General features: G+C 46.2%; 1 protein-coding gene across 12 annotated transcripts in view; it reads right to left on the reverse strand.

Moving 5' to 3' along the window:
- FRMD4A (FERM domain containing 4A) overlaps positions 1-17101 on the reverse strand; it is a gene marked incomplete at its 3' end in the record, with an annotated part of 767390 nt that overhangs the window by 327790 nt on the left and 422499 nt on the right. Inside the window, exon 1 of one of the 12 annotated variants that reach the window (XM_079914362.1) lies at positions 2522-2629. The exons of 10 other annotated variants lie outside the window; for them this stretch is intronic. In XM_079914362.1, the coding sequence (XP_079770488.1) occupies positions 2522-2614 (93 nt within the window). In that variant the 5' untranslated portion in view covers positions 2615-2629. Of the gene's footprint in view, positions 1-2521; positions 2630-17101 lie in introns of those variants that run through there. One more of the 12 variants, XM_079914363.1, reaches the window with a different exon arrangement.

Below are 17101 nucleotides of genomic sequence, written 5' to 3' on the forward strand. Positions count from 1 at the left end.
AGTGACAGGTTGGCTATAACCCATTTCTCAGGGCCAGGCTGCAATGTTGAAGCTCCCTCAGGGAGCAAAGGTGATGAAACACTGGCTCAATGGCAGGGATGTAAGATACCAGGTCCCTAGTTTGAGGTCCTGCTCTGTCCTTGACTGTATGTCCCCGGACAGAAGATTAAACCTCCACATGCCTTGGTTTCCCTGTTCATACAGGACAAGGGTAATAATCCCCATTCTCTGTGCCTCATTAGCAGCTCACGATCGTAAAGGGAGGTAACAGATAAGAAAGTGCATTGGGGCAAAGGTGTTATGGAAATGCGAGGTCTTACCATCATTAAATATCGTGAGACCATAGGAATCACTCGGCTGTCTGGCGCACTCTAGGCTGCAGATGCAACTGAGAAAACTGTTGCTGCTTTTAATTCAGGGAGTCCTAAGAAAAGAACGCTGCTTCTCAGCGTCTGCCCTGAAAGCAGATGACATTTCTCACCTTTCCTGCCCCCCTTTTATATACATAGATGACGCTGATTGTGAAAGTTGTCATAAAACCAGCGATGGCACAAAATATCCAATGGAAATCGACATGATGTCACATGTTCCAATTAGTCTCACTCTTCCCCATGGTGGAGGCTGAGAGGGTAGCCTCGTAGGAACGCAAGGGGGCTCTTTTGTGAGTGATGCTGTCTCAGCCCCACCACTTCACAGCTGGCAATGAAGATTAACAGGACATCTGATGCTCCAGCGATGGACATGCTTCTCTTAAGGGCCCAGACGTTTTCAGATCAGACTCCTAAGACACTGGTGTGTGCCCAAGGACAGGACATAGGTCTGGGTCTTGAATGTCAGTATACACCAGCACATACAACAGACAGGTTCTGTATCTGACACTGTGTTCATATACTGTCAGTTCTTCTTAAACGAATAATGGAAATGGTACGTGAATACATCTGGATTTATGAAACATACATGATTCATGAAACAGCCATCTGGAGATTCTAATGGTTAAATAGGTTACTCTGGACTATTTGTGCAAATGTGCAGGGTGATTCTCTCCTTAGTTGTGTCACGTGGTGCAACTCCAGTGCGGGCAACTCACATTTCCAAGGGAGTTTTTGTGAACAGAACGTATTATATAAACTTAGTTACCATACAGGAAAAAAAAATTTCACTGGAACCTAAAATCACATTCAAGATAAGCTACATTTGTAAATATAATGATCGATTTGCAAATTTTCCTCTAACAGTTGGTCCTATACTGTAAAACTCTTGGTATAAAAGGGAGCACGCGTTAGGCCCTGAATACATTTAAGCTGATGACCCTGACATGGAGCCCAAGAAATATGTCTCAGAAGAAAGACCTCCACACGGCCAGAATAGGAAGAGAAGTTTCTTCCATTACTACTCAAATGGCAGAACAAAATGTAACTCATCAGACGTCAGGAGGTCAACCCCACCTGGAAACCTCGATAGTTTTAAAGCCCCTCGTGGTCTTAAAGCTTGACTCACGTTCTCCGTAAATTTAAAAATCACCGAGTAGTCAGTATACAAACCAGAAAGAGTCGCTTGAATTAAATGCCTTCCCCTTTATAAGATGCGGCAGGTCGCTCAGCTATCACGACAGCGGTTTGTGAGGCGCTCTGCCTTATTGATTTTAGATTACACCTTAACCTAAAATGTCTAAGCAGACATCCACAGCCCACAGAGGGATCTGCCACCATGCAAACAGGGGCTTTGGGGGTTTCTGGGACCCGCAAACCATTCCACCCCTGCGTGAGTACAGGCGCTGTCCCCACGTGAATGAGCCCAACGTCCTGAGGACGATCAGATTGGCATTAACTACCGTCATCCCCCAAACTACATCAGTCACTCCGGAGGAGGACAAATCCCTGTTATTGTTTTACAGCATCTTCTCTGCCAGGTGCTACCGTAAAGTAAGTATGTTTTCAGAAAATGAACAGAGAGCCACAATCCATAATGGTAAAAAAACCCAAATGACAGCAAGGTATTTGAAACAGTACAACCACAACTAAACAACAGAGGGGATTTTAATCAACCAGGTGCATCATTGAAACCCTCAAAGCGTCACAGCCCCTTGTCATCATCACCTCCTTTGCAGACACTGTTACTCAGCAGAGGAAAGGAAATTGGCAGCCCTGCTGCACCAGTGAATCTGTTTCACTAAACGGAGAGGAAAACAGGTTTTGCAGCCCGAAGCTTTTCTCAACGAGCACTCTCATCGTCCATGCTCTTTCCAGGGGGCAGAGTCCCTACCCCAATCTTTTCTCTTATGTTTCATCTCTAACAGTCCCAACCCCCATGCACAGCCGACCAACATTTGTTTCAAATTTCTCATCATTATCTACAAAGAAAAAAAATTACATATGCCATAGTATTCTCCCGTCACAGGAATTTGAATTTTTCAGGAAAACATGACTACCAGAAGGGATGCTATGTACGACGAAAAGAAACCTCTCCCTTTCTTTGGAGCAATTGCTCGGGGGAAGAACAAACAGCCCGCCACGTCGCTTACCCTCTCCACGCTGCGTCTTCTCAGAGATCCATAAGGAATTTTCAGTAAAAGTCTCTGGGATCTATTCGGAGCCACTGCAGCCTGAACCACCATGGTGTAGAGCCGTGGGTGAGTGTGTGTGTGTGTGTGTGTGTGTGTGTGTGTGTGTGTGTGTGTGTGTTTGTGCACGCGCGCGCGTGTTCCCAGCCAAGGGAGAGACGGAGGCGTCCTCAAAACTGGGAAACTCCTGGAGGTTTCCCAAATATCAAATAACTGAAAGAGTTTTTTTTCTTCCGACCGATGAGCCAAGATGTGGTGTGTCAGGAGGTGGGGGGATGGGGAAAGAAGAAAAAGAGCCCAAGTTCTGCAACTTCAGCGCGTCTCCCGCAGCGCAGCCCAGCTTCCTCCTGTCTGCCCCTGCCTGTCAGTCAGTCCCTCGGTGAGTCTGCACGTCCTAGGGGTGGGCAAATGACGCTTCTGGGGAGAGTGATCCAGAAATGTCAACTTTGCTTCTCGTGGCTGCAGACGGTAACCAGGTCAGTTGTCTAATCGAAGCCCTATCAGACGTATTATTCATTCCATCACGTGACTCCAAAGCCCCTTGGCCATACAGTAGGTCACATGCTCACCTTAAAAAGACTATTTGGAATATCACCATCTGGTGTAGAGATTAATGTGCAATCCTGCATTCTGATTTCACTCTCTTCTGGACACAGGAAAAATATCTGAGGGGCAGTGACATAACACAGTGGGGACTTGGTGGGGAAACGCTCTTCGCAGTCATAAATTATAAGTATGACCCTGAGCATCAGACAGGCATATTTTTTCCTTCCTGCTTTCCAACGGATAGAAAATAAATGTAGGCATACAGTTAATTATATATGTGAATGGCGTCGACAAAGAGGAAGTGTGAGGGAAGAAAGGAGAAAATGTTTGTATCCCATGGTTCAGATGAATCAAATCAAATATACCAGGCAGACTTGCATTTGGCATCTCCTCATTTAAATGTTTGCGTTACAGAGCATTGATTTTTATGTGTGCCAATAAACACGAAGAAATTATGTTTGATTTTTACAAGGCTCTGAAAAGGACTCAGATTTACCCATCACATTTGTCTATTCTCCTCTAATCAGATGGTATAATTTCCACACTGGACAAGCTTCTCAGACTGCTGGTACACATGCTCTAAAAAATTAAGTGTCCTGTAAGATTTTGTTTCCGATATATCGCTCACTTGTGCAACTGCTCCCATCTCTACTCCTCCCTAAATCTGCTTGTTTCTATAGCAGAGAAAATTACTCCGAAGAGAAAACAAGTAAGGGGCTTCCAGGGTTGGAGGTATTTTAGTTTTTTTCTTTTTAACGTATTTCTGCCTCCGCGGCTTTGCTCTATTCTGGGGTTTTACGAAAGGGATGCCATTTCCTTTGTAAAAAAAATCCCATGCTTTTGGGTGTTTGCCTAATATCACTCTTAGGCTTTGGGAACCAGTTTTTATTTATTCTCTACAGACCCGTTTATTGAAAACGACGGAAAAGAAAGTTCTGTTTATTCTAAGAGTCTGATGGGAAGTGGGCGTTGGGGGGGGCAGGGGAAAAAAAGTGGAATTCTACACTGCTCGAAAATGAATCAGGAAAAAGACGCTTAGAAGCGGGGTGCTCCTTGCGGTGGGGTGGGAGGATGGAGACGTGGGTCTGGGCACCCAACTCAGACACACATTAAGAGGCAGTTAAAGAAAGCATCAAGTTGATGTGGGAAATTCCAAATATACAACAATCGGGCTTTGTTCGTAATGGGTTCCATATGTGCCGTTGAGAGTTGTGAAAGGGTGAGAGGGAAGGGGGGAGACAGGGGAAGATGGAAATTTCTCCAGCATGACCTGCAGAGTCTTTGGCGAGGTGGCTTAGGCTCACAGACCCTGCTTCCTCTTTCTCACTTCCTTTCTGCACTGCCCCGTGGAAATACGTCTGGAATGCTACCCAATAGCTTGGCCAGATCGATAGACCCTCTTTCCTTTATAAAACCCCGTTCGATTCCATAATGGTTTTGAACAAAGGATAGGCACATTTTCTAAACCCTTATCTGTCCAAAGCTCTGGGATTCTGTTTGCAAGTGCAGTTCGAGAGGGGGCCGTGGGTCAGATCAACTGAGAAGTCACCGTCTCTTTCCTGACCCAGGCCAGGGCAAAGCCCCTGGGAGCTGGATTTATTTATATTTGACTAAATGCAACTTCCTGTTTCCCAGGGGTATTAATGAGTGTTTCGCTGAAGAGCTCAAGGCTTCGTGGCATAGTTCAGATCATAAGGGACACTTTGATGAACTAAGTGCAAATAAAACAAAAACATATGCCTTTGATTAAAGTTAAAATACATATAGAAGAGAATGTTAATGGAAACAAAAATAACCGTTGGCCAGACTCCCACACATTTGAGCCCCACTCATTCTACCCCCATTCCCTACCCTGGGGGTGTGGAGACCAGGATCATTTCTCATATCAGCACTGGCGCCTCCTCCCAGCTAATAGAGAGCCCTCCCCAGTCCCCATAGAGTAGGTGGACACCTCCTCAGAGAGGTTTGAAGGCTCTCAAAGTTCAGCTTGTGCAAAACAATCTTTCTGATGGTCTTGCTGTGGGTGTTTGAGATTTACACATTTTAAATTGATTATTGAGTCTAAACTATTTCCAGAAGACCACTGTTACACTGTTACAATACAAATATGTTTCTTGGGAGGGGACATGCACCCATACCTAAGCGGATATGACCACTTTAGGAGAGGTGAGGGTAACGTAGGCTTACTGAGTACCCAGCAGTTGCCAGGCAACATGGCGGAAGGTCACCGAGGGCTGACTCCATGGCGGAATTAAGTTCCATTATCCATGTTTTACAAGTGATGAAACCGGGGCCCGGAGAGGGTTAGTAAGTTGACCAAGGTAGCACAGTTAGAACTGTCAGAGCTAAGACGAAAGCCAAAGTCAATCTGGGTGACCTCGGGGCCTGACTCGGTCCCTTGTACTCTCACCTGCCACTGAGGACTTTATCAGATGACAGCACTTTGGAAATTTAGAAAGGAGATGTGTCCATGGGGCCCATCAGGGAAATGGAAAGACCACTGTCTTTGAAAAAGAGAGAACTGCAATACAGGAAATGGCGTTATATTGAGCAGCTGCTAGAGCCTCCGGAACCGCCGCTTTGACGTCCCTGGAGCTAAGCCTTCGGAGTGGAGTGCGGCCAGTCCTCTCCACCCGTGGGTTCTGCAACCATAGATTCAACCATGGATAGAGGTTTTGATCCGTTGTTGGGGGAACCTGCAGACGTGGAACCTGCAGATACGGAGGGCCAACTATCAGGGACACGAGCATCCACAGGTGTTGGCATCGGCAGGGGTCCTGGAACCAATCCCCTGGGGAGAGCAGCGAGGGAGTGTATCACTTAAAGAGAGCATGTTTTTACCAGGGTGGTGGATGACAGGGTTCCCTGTGCATCAAGGGAATAGCCTAATGGGCACGGGACAGGCCGGGAGGATGCTGCCGGGTCGGGGTGTCAATGAAGGCTGCTGGGAGATGACGTGGGGAAGACGCACCTCTCTTCTAGAGTCCCTGAAGCTGCTGCTTCTGATGACTCTGGCAGGCCAGCACCCACTCAAGGCTGGTGGAGCTTTTTCTTTAAAGATTTTTTTTTAACGTGGACCATTTTTAAAGTCTTTATTGAATTTGTTACAATATTGCTGCCGTTTTACGTTTCGGTTTTTTGGCCACAAGACACGCGGCATCTTAGCTCCCCAACCGGGGATCGAACCCACACCCCCTGCATTGGAAGTCTTTAACCAATGGACCGCCAGGGAAGTCCCTGGTGAAGCTTTGTAGTTGTTCGTTTTGAATATTTCCTTCCAGTCTCAGTGAAAGTGTTCACATTCGAACCCTGGAATGAAAATGCATAGGAGTCGATGGAGCCGTGCTTCAGGAAAATCAATGGTCTTCACACACCAAAGCAAGCTGTATCCAGTCAAATGGTCAGGGATAGCAGGAGGGGAAAGAGGGGGCTGGGGATGATGGCCGGTCAGGGGCAAAGCCTCTGCTGACGCCAGTGCTGGTGGGAAGGAGAGGGAAGGTTCCACGGGGTGACGTGTGCACGGGTGCGAGCGCTGACTCCCATGTTGGACGGCTGACCGTGCTGGCGCCTGCTAGGCAGCCCTGCGGAAGGCGGGTGACCTCCTGGGAGGACGCTGGCAACAGAAATGGGGACCGGTCATCGCACCCTCCTGCCCAGAGTGAGCCTGACCTACCAGAACCAAATGCTCACTCCAGCTGCTGGCCCAGGGCCCGCAGCGACCATCGGGGAGGCTAATCTTTTCGGCCCTTGGCGGGTCCACGCGGATGCCTGTCTCACCGCAGACTGTAACTCGCCCGCACCAGTCAGCTCACTCGCACTGCTTGATTTTGTTCATTCGGCAGAACGTGAGAAGGGGTCAAAGGACACAGAGGTGTCGGCTGGGGGAGGTGACTGAGGGCACGCTGTAGGAGAGGGGGAGGGCTGCCATAATGAAGCTCCAGGGTCAGAGGGCAGCCTGAGGTCCCTGTGAGCCTGGGGTCAGGGTCAAAGGGCAGAGAGCTGAGAAGTGTTGGGAGGCTGAGCTGAAGCGCCCTTCGGGAAAGAAGGGCAGAATCAATCTGAAGAACGTCATCTCTGGCCTTCCTGTTCATTTTCACTCTTTCTCTGGTGAGAGGCGGAACATGGCTTATATTGGGGAAACGAAGACAACAGAAAGCGGACAGATGAGATGCTTCCCCTAAAGTCCATCTCGAGCCACTATCTCTTGTCAGTTAGGCAGGAAGTGAAAGGGCTCTTTCTCGGTTTTATTGGCGGTTTCAAGGCAGCAGGGGCCAGCTTCGCCTACCCCTGCTCCAGGGCGTGCGAGGGAGGGTGTGAAGCCCTCAGGTGACCTCGCCCTGCAGGCTGTCCGGGCAGGGGGAAGAGGCAGAAGGGGGGGCCGCTGGCCCCTCACCTCAGGCCCGGGGAGAGGGGCTGTGAGGCGCCCACGGGGAGGGATACGGGGAAAGGGACCCAGTGGAGCCGCCGCCCGCAGCAAAGGGAGGGGAGGTTAAGTCCCATCCCATCCCATCGCCCTGGTTCATCCTAGGTGCTCAGTGTGCTGTGTGGAGGGTGGCTGACAGAGGCTGGGGGCGAAGACTTTACATGGCCAGCTGGGAGAGAGTAGAATATTGTGATCTATAATCAAAAATATACATTTGGTCTTAGCCTGCTTTCCCGGCACAGAGCTCTTAAAACCCTTGGAATTTCCTAACAGGTGCCTTTTGTTATGTTCACGGGTGACTTTTAGCAAGTCCCTAGGACATCTAAGGATGGGGCTTGGTTCAGAGGAACCAAGCCTGTGATTGGAGGGCTGGAACTTTCAGTCCTACCCCACTGACCTCTGGGGAGGGGAGAGGGGCTGGAGGTTGAATCAGTCTCCAGTGGCTGATGATGTAATCAATGATGTAATGAAGCCTCCCTAAGGATCCCAAGAGTCTGGGGGTTGGAGAGCTTCTGGGTTGGAGATTTGGGGGAGCCTGGTGCACTCACACCTTGCTCTATGCTTCTCTTCCATCTGGCTGTTCCTGAGTTATATCCATTAATAATCAACTGGTAATTTAGTAACTAAAATGTTTCTGAGTTCTGGGAGTTACTCTAGCAAAGGAATCAAACCCCCCAAAGGGGGTCTGATTTGTAGCCATCTGGTCAGAAGCTCAGGTGATGACCTGGACTTACAGCTGGCGTCTGAAGTCGGGGCAGGGAGGTCTTGTAGGACTGAGCCCTCAACCTGTGGGATCCAATGCCATCTTCGGGTAGACAGTGTCAGAACTGAGCTGAACTGTAAGACAGCCGGCTGGTGCTGGAGAACCGTCGGTGTGGGGACCACTAAGCCCCGACACACTGGTACTGGGTTCGAGGATGTTAAGAGGTATCACCTGTGCCTGGGAACCCCAGTGAGAAATCCCCAGCAGTGAGAAAGGGGTCAGGGCAGGGTCTTCAAAGAACCCACAGGAACCCTGCAAGGACAAGATTGGGTTTAAATACCTGCCAGTCCCAGAGAGAGACTTTCCTGCCCTGACCTCTCCTACCTTCCCCACACCCGGCATCACCCCACACCAGCCCTGAGCTGGAGCCTTGAATGACATTTGGAGTTTCTAACGACTGTCATGTAAAACGGATGAGAGAGTAAATAGGCAGAGATTGACCCAAACACACACGTGAAGACAACACATTCCTAACCAATTTGGAAAATTCCTCCAGCAGGAGGGAGGGAAGCTCTGTCTTTCTTCAACATTCCAGCACCATTTCCATTAGCTCCTAACTCGGCTAACCTGCGTGATTCATGTCACATCTTGTTAGAGTAAGCTGTGACTGAGGCTATGCAAACAGAAATACTGCTGACAGCCATAATTTTCTGTTTGAAAATGGCTGGAATTTAGGCCAAACACGAAAGCCAATATCCCTCAGAACAGAACGTGGAGTCACCAGACCTCACGTGCCCAGGCCCCACGGGATTACTGACAGGTCCCCGCGCAGGACACTTTAGGTTTCTCTTGCTTGGAACTAAGGTTTGCACTGATGCTATGCACGGTTGGTATTATCCATCTTTGGACAGACGTTCCCTCCTGCTACGGCATTTGGAAGAAACAGTAGGTAGAACTGTAGGGAGCCTGGGTAGGCAGATGAATTGTTCCTTCCCCATTTCTCTCTCTCTCTCTCTCTCTCTCTGTTTCAAGCTTCCTTTGCCTAGTTGGGCCCTGTCCTGGGCTTCATTGAACAGTTCTCCTCCATGACCAGCCTGGCAAAGAAAATAAAGGAAGCTTAATCTGAACCCTTCAGTGTGACCCCCAGTTATCCTTGCTGGGAAAAGGTTTGGTGGATGAGGGTGAGTTTACTGTTTGGTTCTGAGATGATGCTGTCTGTGGTCTTGTATTCCATACCACGCTCCACACTGGCCTTGTCCTTGTCTAAACCAATGTTGTCATTTCTTTTCATTGCCTGGGCTGCACATCCTTCATTCAACAATTATTTGACTGAGTGTCTAATGACATAATGGCAACCCCCTTACCCAGCACATTCTATTACAGGCGCTCTTCTGAAGGTTTTTAAAAGTACGGTCATTCGTTTAATTCTCACAATACCTTATCAAATAGATAATCTTGTTTTCCCTGGATGAAGAAACTGAGGCAGGGAGCCTTGAAGTCACCTGTCCGAGGTCCCCTGTAAGCGGCCTCACAGTCCGTGAACTGTTACCCTCTCCTAGATGGCTACTGTGTGTATCAGGTGCTGGGCCAAGAACTGAGGACACAAGAGAACTTTTGCTTATTGGAAGACTTTTTTGTTCCTGAAACTCAGCTCCTCTCTGCGATGGGGAAGTGAAAGGACACTGGCCTTATACCTGAGTTGGCACCTGGAAGGTTACTGCACACCTGCCTACCCTACAGGAGGAAATGAAATAATGTTTGTGAAAGTTCTTTGTAAATCACACACACACAAACACACACACACACACACACACACACACACACACACACACACACACACACACAGTTTTCCTGCTAACTCTGTCACCACAACAGCCTTCCTGGACCTCACCATCTACCTCTCCCCCTCTTCATACATAGCCTGCTATGATGGCCATGTTTCATCCGTCTGAATTCCCTAAGGGTCATGCAGCTAGGCCCCGTTTTTATTGGGGGGGAGGGGTAAAGAGGCTTCTTCTCGGAGCTTTGAAAACTCCCACTTGAGGATGTTTCATTTGAGTAGAGAATTTAGCCCAGAATAAGACCCTCTATCCCCATCAACTCAAAAACACACATCCCATCACAAAGGAAACCAGATCTCACCCTCTTCCAGGATAGGGAAGAAGATGTAGCCTGTGCTGATGGAAACCTTGTGTACTAACCAGGCATCCAAGCATCTCCTTCAATCTTTATGGCAATGATCAAGCCAAAGAGAATGTCAAGTGGAAAATATTAATGGCCTATGAGGTAGATCCGTCCATATTCTGTCTTAGCAAGCCTTGCTTCATGGACATCAAGTAACAGGTTAATCAGCATGGTGGCAGGATTATTCAACTATTCACCCATGGAAAGAGGGAACAGGCGGACCTCCTGACGACAAGCAGCTGATGGATCTCACTGCTCCTTAGGAAGGTTCTTCACATGTGGCCTGGGTATGATTTGCCCCCATCAGAGCTTCACTTGCCCTTCCCAGCATGAGGCTAAGTCAGGCAACCAATGGCCGCAGCCTGGGATGATGGCTCTTCTGCATGGTGGTAATGGCTTATCGCATGTGCTATTAGGAGTGATGTCGTGGCCAGGTCCTGAGGAATCAATAAGATTGCTGGGATGCCTGTGTGATTAAGCAGTAAATAGCCTGACCTGTGTGGGGCTGGCAGTGTAGATTGGCTTTCGAGGCCATTTGCAAAGCCCTCTTTCATGTGCTATCGGTTGTGGATGGATTTTGATAACTAGCATTGATTTGCTATATTTATGAAGTGCTGTTTGCACTGGTTAAACTGTGTAATTGCACCTAGAATGGACAAATAAATAATGTCCTTATCTGTGGTATTGACTACCCAGGATTAGCTTAATATATATACGTAGTACACTTCCAAACAGTCAATGGATGTTGACTTTTGATTTTTTTTTTTTTTTAGCTCTCAAATTTCAGTTAAGCATTGGGTGGTAAATGACCAACTCTTAAATCTGCTTCTAATTTCCATGCTTCCTTTTTCCAGGAGGAGAAATTTAACATGTAATTTTCTTCAATAGGAGAATGGTTCATCTTGGTTTAACTGATCCCCCTGATGCTGCAAAAAAGGGTGGTTTTCATTCTGGCCATCAGATTGCTTTCTTTCCTGTGCCCAGGAACATGTCATTTACAAGGGTAACTGCCCATTTGCCCAGGGGTCTCTGGAATGAGCCACACGGTCTGTATTTTCCCAAGGAGAGGAAAGAAGGCATTTGAATCTGCTAGGAAGATGGGTGTCCAGGAGTCTCATATAGTAGAAATATGCCTTATCTTAAGTGTGCCCTAGAGGGGTTCCATAAGTCAAAATGCCAAAGGGTTTCCCAATATCAGATCATGGCCAAAATGGGCAAAATTCCTTCAATGGGCAAATCCTTAGATGTAAATTAGGATGGGTAAGGGATTCTGTTACTCTTTGCTTGGGGTACTCCATTCTATTTGAACTTTAAACCTCGGCAGCATGAATACAGATAAGAAGACTACTGTGAAACTTGAATGAGGCAGTGGAATCACATGTGTAACAACGAGGATGGTCAGAAATGACAATGAGACCAGATTCTGACTTTCATACTACAGAAGAATATATTTTAGATCTTATTCTATTTGCAAGAGGGATTCATTAAAAGTTACGTTTTGAAAGGAAGTGATACTATCTTCCTGAATATTTTGAACTTGAGTGATAAAGGATGAAGTGTAGAATGGAGAACCAAGGTGTATAGAGACAGGAAGAGCAGTTACAATGTCACTGCAATTGTCCAAACGAGTGATGATTAAGTCCAGAACTAGGATGGTGGTGAGAGGTTGAATACAAGATGTTGGCGAGTTATAAATGCTGGAAGGAAGAAGAGTGTTCCTGTTTACTGAGGGACTAGAGGAAGGATGGTCCTATTCAGTTAAGATAAGTACACAAGAGAAGGGGGAGGTTTGGAGAGATGATAACGTGTAGCTCTGGATGGACAGAATTTCTGGTGCCTGAACATTTTGACCTGGAACTGAAGAAGGGAGTCAAGCCTGGACATGTAGGTCTGGATTTCAAGAGCAGACAAATAACCACTAGACAAGTTATTAGTCAAGTGTGAGGGCAGACATTCAAGAACACAAAAATTTACTTCTCAGGCACCTTTTCTTAGGAGCTTACTGGAAGACAATCTCCAGCAAAAGAAAGCTAAACCTACAAAGAGGGGAACATGAGTTCCAAGAAAAGGAGAGCAGATCACGGGACTGGTGCAAAGGGAGCTCCCAGAGTATTGGAAAAAAAGAGCCTCAAGAAGACAGTGGTACAAGAGACGTACAGAGCTAGTCCAATTGGTGCAGGAGGATGGAGGGAGCCAGGAAGGATGCCTCAAAAAAGAAAGAAAAAAGGAATAGGTTGAGGGTCTAATGAGTTTCCCAAATTGAGAGGAGAGACACAGCTCTACTGAAGATCGTAGAGAAAAATGCTTGATGGGTACAATAGAATATTAAGTAAGTGAACAATGAAACAAGGCAACTGTTAATTCCTGGAAAAACATAAAGTTGGAAAATCCAGGATATACAACTATACTATACAACTGTCCTCAGCTGTAAATAATATCTTGGTAGTCACAATAAAACTGAATTTTGATTTAAACTGTGATATAGATATATTGAAAAGATAGTAGAGAAGAGATATGTGTGTGCCGGTAGGGATGTGGAGTACAATGGAAGTAAATTTTAAGCCTCATCTTTCAGGGTGGCAGCATAAAATACCAAAAATTGAGGAATTAAGAAATCACAGTATAGGGACTTCCTTGGTGGTGCGATGGTTAAGAATCCACCTACCAATGCAGGGGACATGGGTTCGAGCTCTGGTCTGGGAAGATCCCACATGCTTTGGAACGACTAAGCCTGTGCACCACAAGTACTGAGCCTGTACTCTAGAGCCTGCACGCCACAACTACTGAGCCCATGTGCCGCAACTACTGAAGCCCGTGAGCCTAGAGCCCGCGCTCCGCAACAAGAGAAGCCACCGCAGTGAGAAGCCTGTGCACAGAAACGAAGACCCAATGCAGCCAGAAATAAATAAATAAATATATTAAAAAAAAAAAAAAAGAAACCACAGTATAAACAGATGACTGAGAAATCCGAAGCAACAGTTGAAAGTCTATGAGTGCCCCTGGGGAGGGACTCAAGAGATGGGAAGAAGGGAAATGGAGGCTAGTGTTTTTCTTTGTAAGTTTTCTAGTACTCTTCAACTTTAAAATGTTGAAGTTTTATAAGTTATAGGTTTTTACTTTATAAGTTTTCTTTATAAGTTTTCTAGTACTTTATAAGTTTTCTAGTACTCTTCAACTTTAAAGTTTTCTAGTACTCTTTATAAGTTTTATAAGTTTTCTAGTATTATTTGTAAGTTTTCTAGTACTCTTCAACTTGAAAGTTTTCTAGTACTCTATAAGTTTTTGTTTTCTAGTACTTTTTAAGTTTTCTAGTACTCTTCAACTTTAAAGTTTTCTTTATAAGTTTTCTAGTACTCTTCAACTTTAAAGTTTTCTAGTACTCTTTATAAGTTTTTGTTTTCTAGTACTTTATAAGTTTTCTAGTACTCTTCAACTTTAAAATGTTATGAAAATTGCCACATACACATATGATTTTGATAAAAACGAGAAATTGTAAGGAGAAGGAGCAATGTTCAAGGCAGTTTGAGCCAGACGAGGCCCTGGGAGCAATGGGTGGCAATTAGAAGGGCACCGACGGCCTTGAGAAGGTGTGCATGGAATGCAGATAGCAGACACCAGGCTGTGGAAGGAGACCTGGGTTGCCTGGCCTCTTTCTGAATGGACAGATCTGAGTCCAGATGCTAGGTTACTTAATCCAACAAGTAAAGGTTTCAGGAGACCTGCTTCGTTTCGTCTGGTTTCTTTTCCTTCAGTGTATGTTACAGGGCTCTCCGTCCACAGATCTGCTATTGAAATAGCTGCTGAACGCCTAGCCTTTAAACTATACCTCGGAAAGGAGCACCTTAAATCCTTTGAAAAAAGATGAGGCTAGACAGACAAAAGGAGAAAGACAAATACATCAGCAAGGGCACTGCCATCAGTTCTGGAACCAGTCCTGAAGGGTCATTCATGCTTTTGACTGATCACACCTTCTTTTTTTTTTTGTCTATGCCACGTGGCATGTGGAATCTTAGTTCCCTGACCAGGGATCAAAATGGTGCCCCCTGCAGTGGAAGCGCCGAGTCTTAACCCCTGGACCGCCAGGGAAGTCCCGATGTCACCTTTTGAGCTCTTTACTTCAGTGTGGTGTTGTGTGTGTTCGTATGTGTGCACGAACACGTGTACACACACGTGTGTGTGTTATTTTCTCTTGTGAACCCGGCAGCATCTCAGCTACAAGGGCCCCAGACTGGTGACGACTAATTACAAAACACCAGGCCTGATGTGTTCCTTTTATCTCATCTTGCAGAAGCCTTGCATTCCCACGAAACCCCCAGCGGCCCTTCATAATCCTGGAAAGGAAGTGTCAATATGGAAACAGCTGTTCTTGAGATAGTGAGATGACAGTCTAATGAGCTATGGAGGAAACCCAAGGCTAATGGCACTCGAAAGCAAATATTCTTTCTAGACAATCAGACGCACGTGAGAATGCCTGTAGTCCCTAGGAAGGCGGAGAGGGGGGACACTGGGCTGTAGATGTCACGTCCCCTCATTCTTACATGGGTTTTTATCCTCCTAAGCCCTATGGGATGTCGAACACTCCCTGGCTCTCTTCTGGGAGGTGGAGACCCAGGTCCCCTTGCTAAATGGCCCCACCAGAAGAGCCCAGCTGGAGAGCAGAAGCCAAGCGCAGCCCGTGCCCAGTGCCCCTGCCGGCTGCTGCATGAGTTCAGGACCGGGTACCTCCTGCCACTTTGGAAGCAGGTGGGAGAAACGGCCACAGGCAGATCTGGTTGAGGCAGGGAGCCAGTGCTGTGCCTTGACAGAACCCAAATCCCTGATCATTCAAAGGGGAAGGTTAGGTGGTGAGAGTGAGAGAGAGCTTTAAGGGCGAAGAAATGGGAAATTACTTTTTATGGTTAGGGACTTAAAGCCAATCAATGCCTTTTCCAGGGGAGGCATAGGGAAGAAGAAGACTCACTTGCCCAGTGCCTCCTCTGCATCAGGCATGGCCCTGGGCACTTGCTCTAAATGAACTCTCTAAACTTCACTGTGATCCTGTAACCTGGGTAGTACTACCTACACTTTATTGACAAGGAAATCAGAGCTCAGAAAGATTAAGTGCCTGCCAACCTGGGGTTGAGACCTCAAGTCCGTGTGATGTTGAAACTCATTCTCAGTATTCTTTAGGGATGTGTATGTGGGGACACATCAGAGCATTCTGTTCTTAAGCAGAAGAAAATATTTCACCAGAGCCTAAACAGTTGAGGTTGTATCAGAGTGTAACCTACTTGGGGGAAGGGAAATGCCCACTCCAGCTCCCTGCTCCACCCATCCTGTCGCACCTAAAGGAGGGAAAATCCCTGAGAAGTACTGTAAAGTTCACAGTCCAAGGGCACAGGCTCCTAAAAGACTGAGACCTCATGTAGGAGTGTAGAATGCCCCATCGCTGGCCTCACCACCACGTCACTAAAAGCCTATTCCCCACAGGTCTCTTTACACAGTACATCATGTCCACCATGGAGTTACAAGGCATCCTCAGAGGCGAGAAACAGTTTGAAGAGACTGAACAAGCATCAGAGCCAGAGTCAGCTAGGGCAGGAATGCTGGCATTAAATCAGACCAGGAACCAACAAACAGACAAACAATAACAACCACAACAAAAACAGTGATTTTTATCCTAAGGGCCTTAATGGAAAAAGCTGACTATATAAAGGAACAGACAGATAACAAAAACAGAGAGATGGAAATTCTAAGAAAGAATCAAACAGAAACTCTAGGGATCAAAAACACTGTGACAGCAATGAAGAATTGCCTTTGATGGTTTCAGCAGTAGACTGGACACTGCTGAGGAAAGAATCTCTGAGCTTGAGGATATGACAACAGAAACTCCTAAAACTGAAAAGCAAAGAGAAAAAAGACTGGAAAAAAACCCCCAAAAACAGAATAGAATACCCAAGAACTGTGGGACAACTACAAAATGTGAAACATATGCATAATGGGAATAGGAGAAGAAAGAGAGGAAAAAACCCAGAAGCAACGTGTGAAGAAATAACGACTGAGAATTTCCCCCAATTCAGTGTCAGTCACAAAACCACAGATCTAGACAGCTCAGAGAATACCAAACCACATAAATCCCCCCCTTACCTAAAAAAACCCCAAACCAACCCCCCCACCACAAAACCACACACACAATCACACACCCCACAAGAAACCAAACTACACCTAGGCGTACCAGAGTCAAACTTCAGAAGATCAAAGATAAATATCTTTTTTTTTAAAAAAATTCTTTTCCATTATGGTTTAATTACAGGATATTGAATATAGTTCCCTGTGCTCTACAGTAGGACCTTGCTGTTTATCCATCCTATATATAATAGTTTGCATCTGATAATCCCAAATTCCCAGTCCTTCCCTCTCCCACCCTCCCTCCTCCTTGGCAACCACAAATCTGTTCTCTATGTCTCCTGAGTCTGTTTCTGTTTCACAGATAAGTTCATTTGTGTCATATTTTAGATTCCACATATAAGTGATATCATATGATATTTGTTTTTCTCTTTCTGGTTTACTTCACTTATGATAATCTCTAGGTCCATCCATGTTGCTACAAATGGCATATTTTCATTCTTTTTTATGGCTGAGTAGTATTCCATTGTATATATGTACCACATCTTCTTTATCCATTTGTCTGTTAATGGACATTTAG

The sequence above is a fragment of the Stenella coeruleoalba genome (genome assembly GCF_951394435.1).
Source record: "Stenella coeruleoalba genome assembly, chromosome: 2".
In the NCBI taxonomy this organism is placed as follows: Eukaryota; Metazoa; Chordata; class Mammalia; order Artiodactyla; family Delphinidae; genus Stenella; species Stenella coeruleoalba.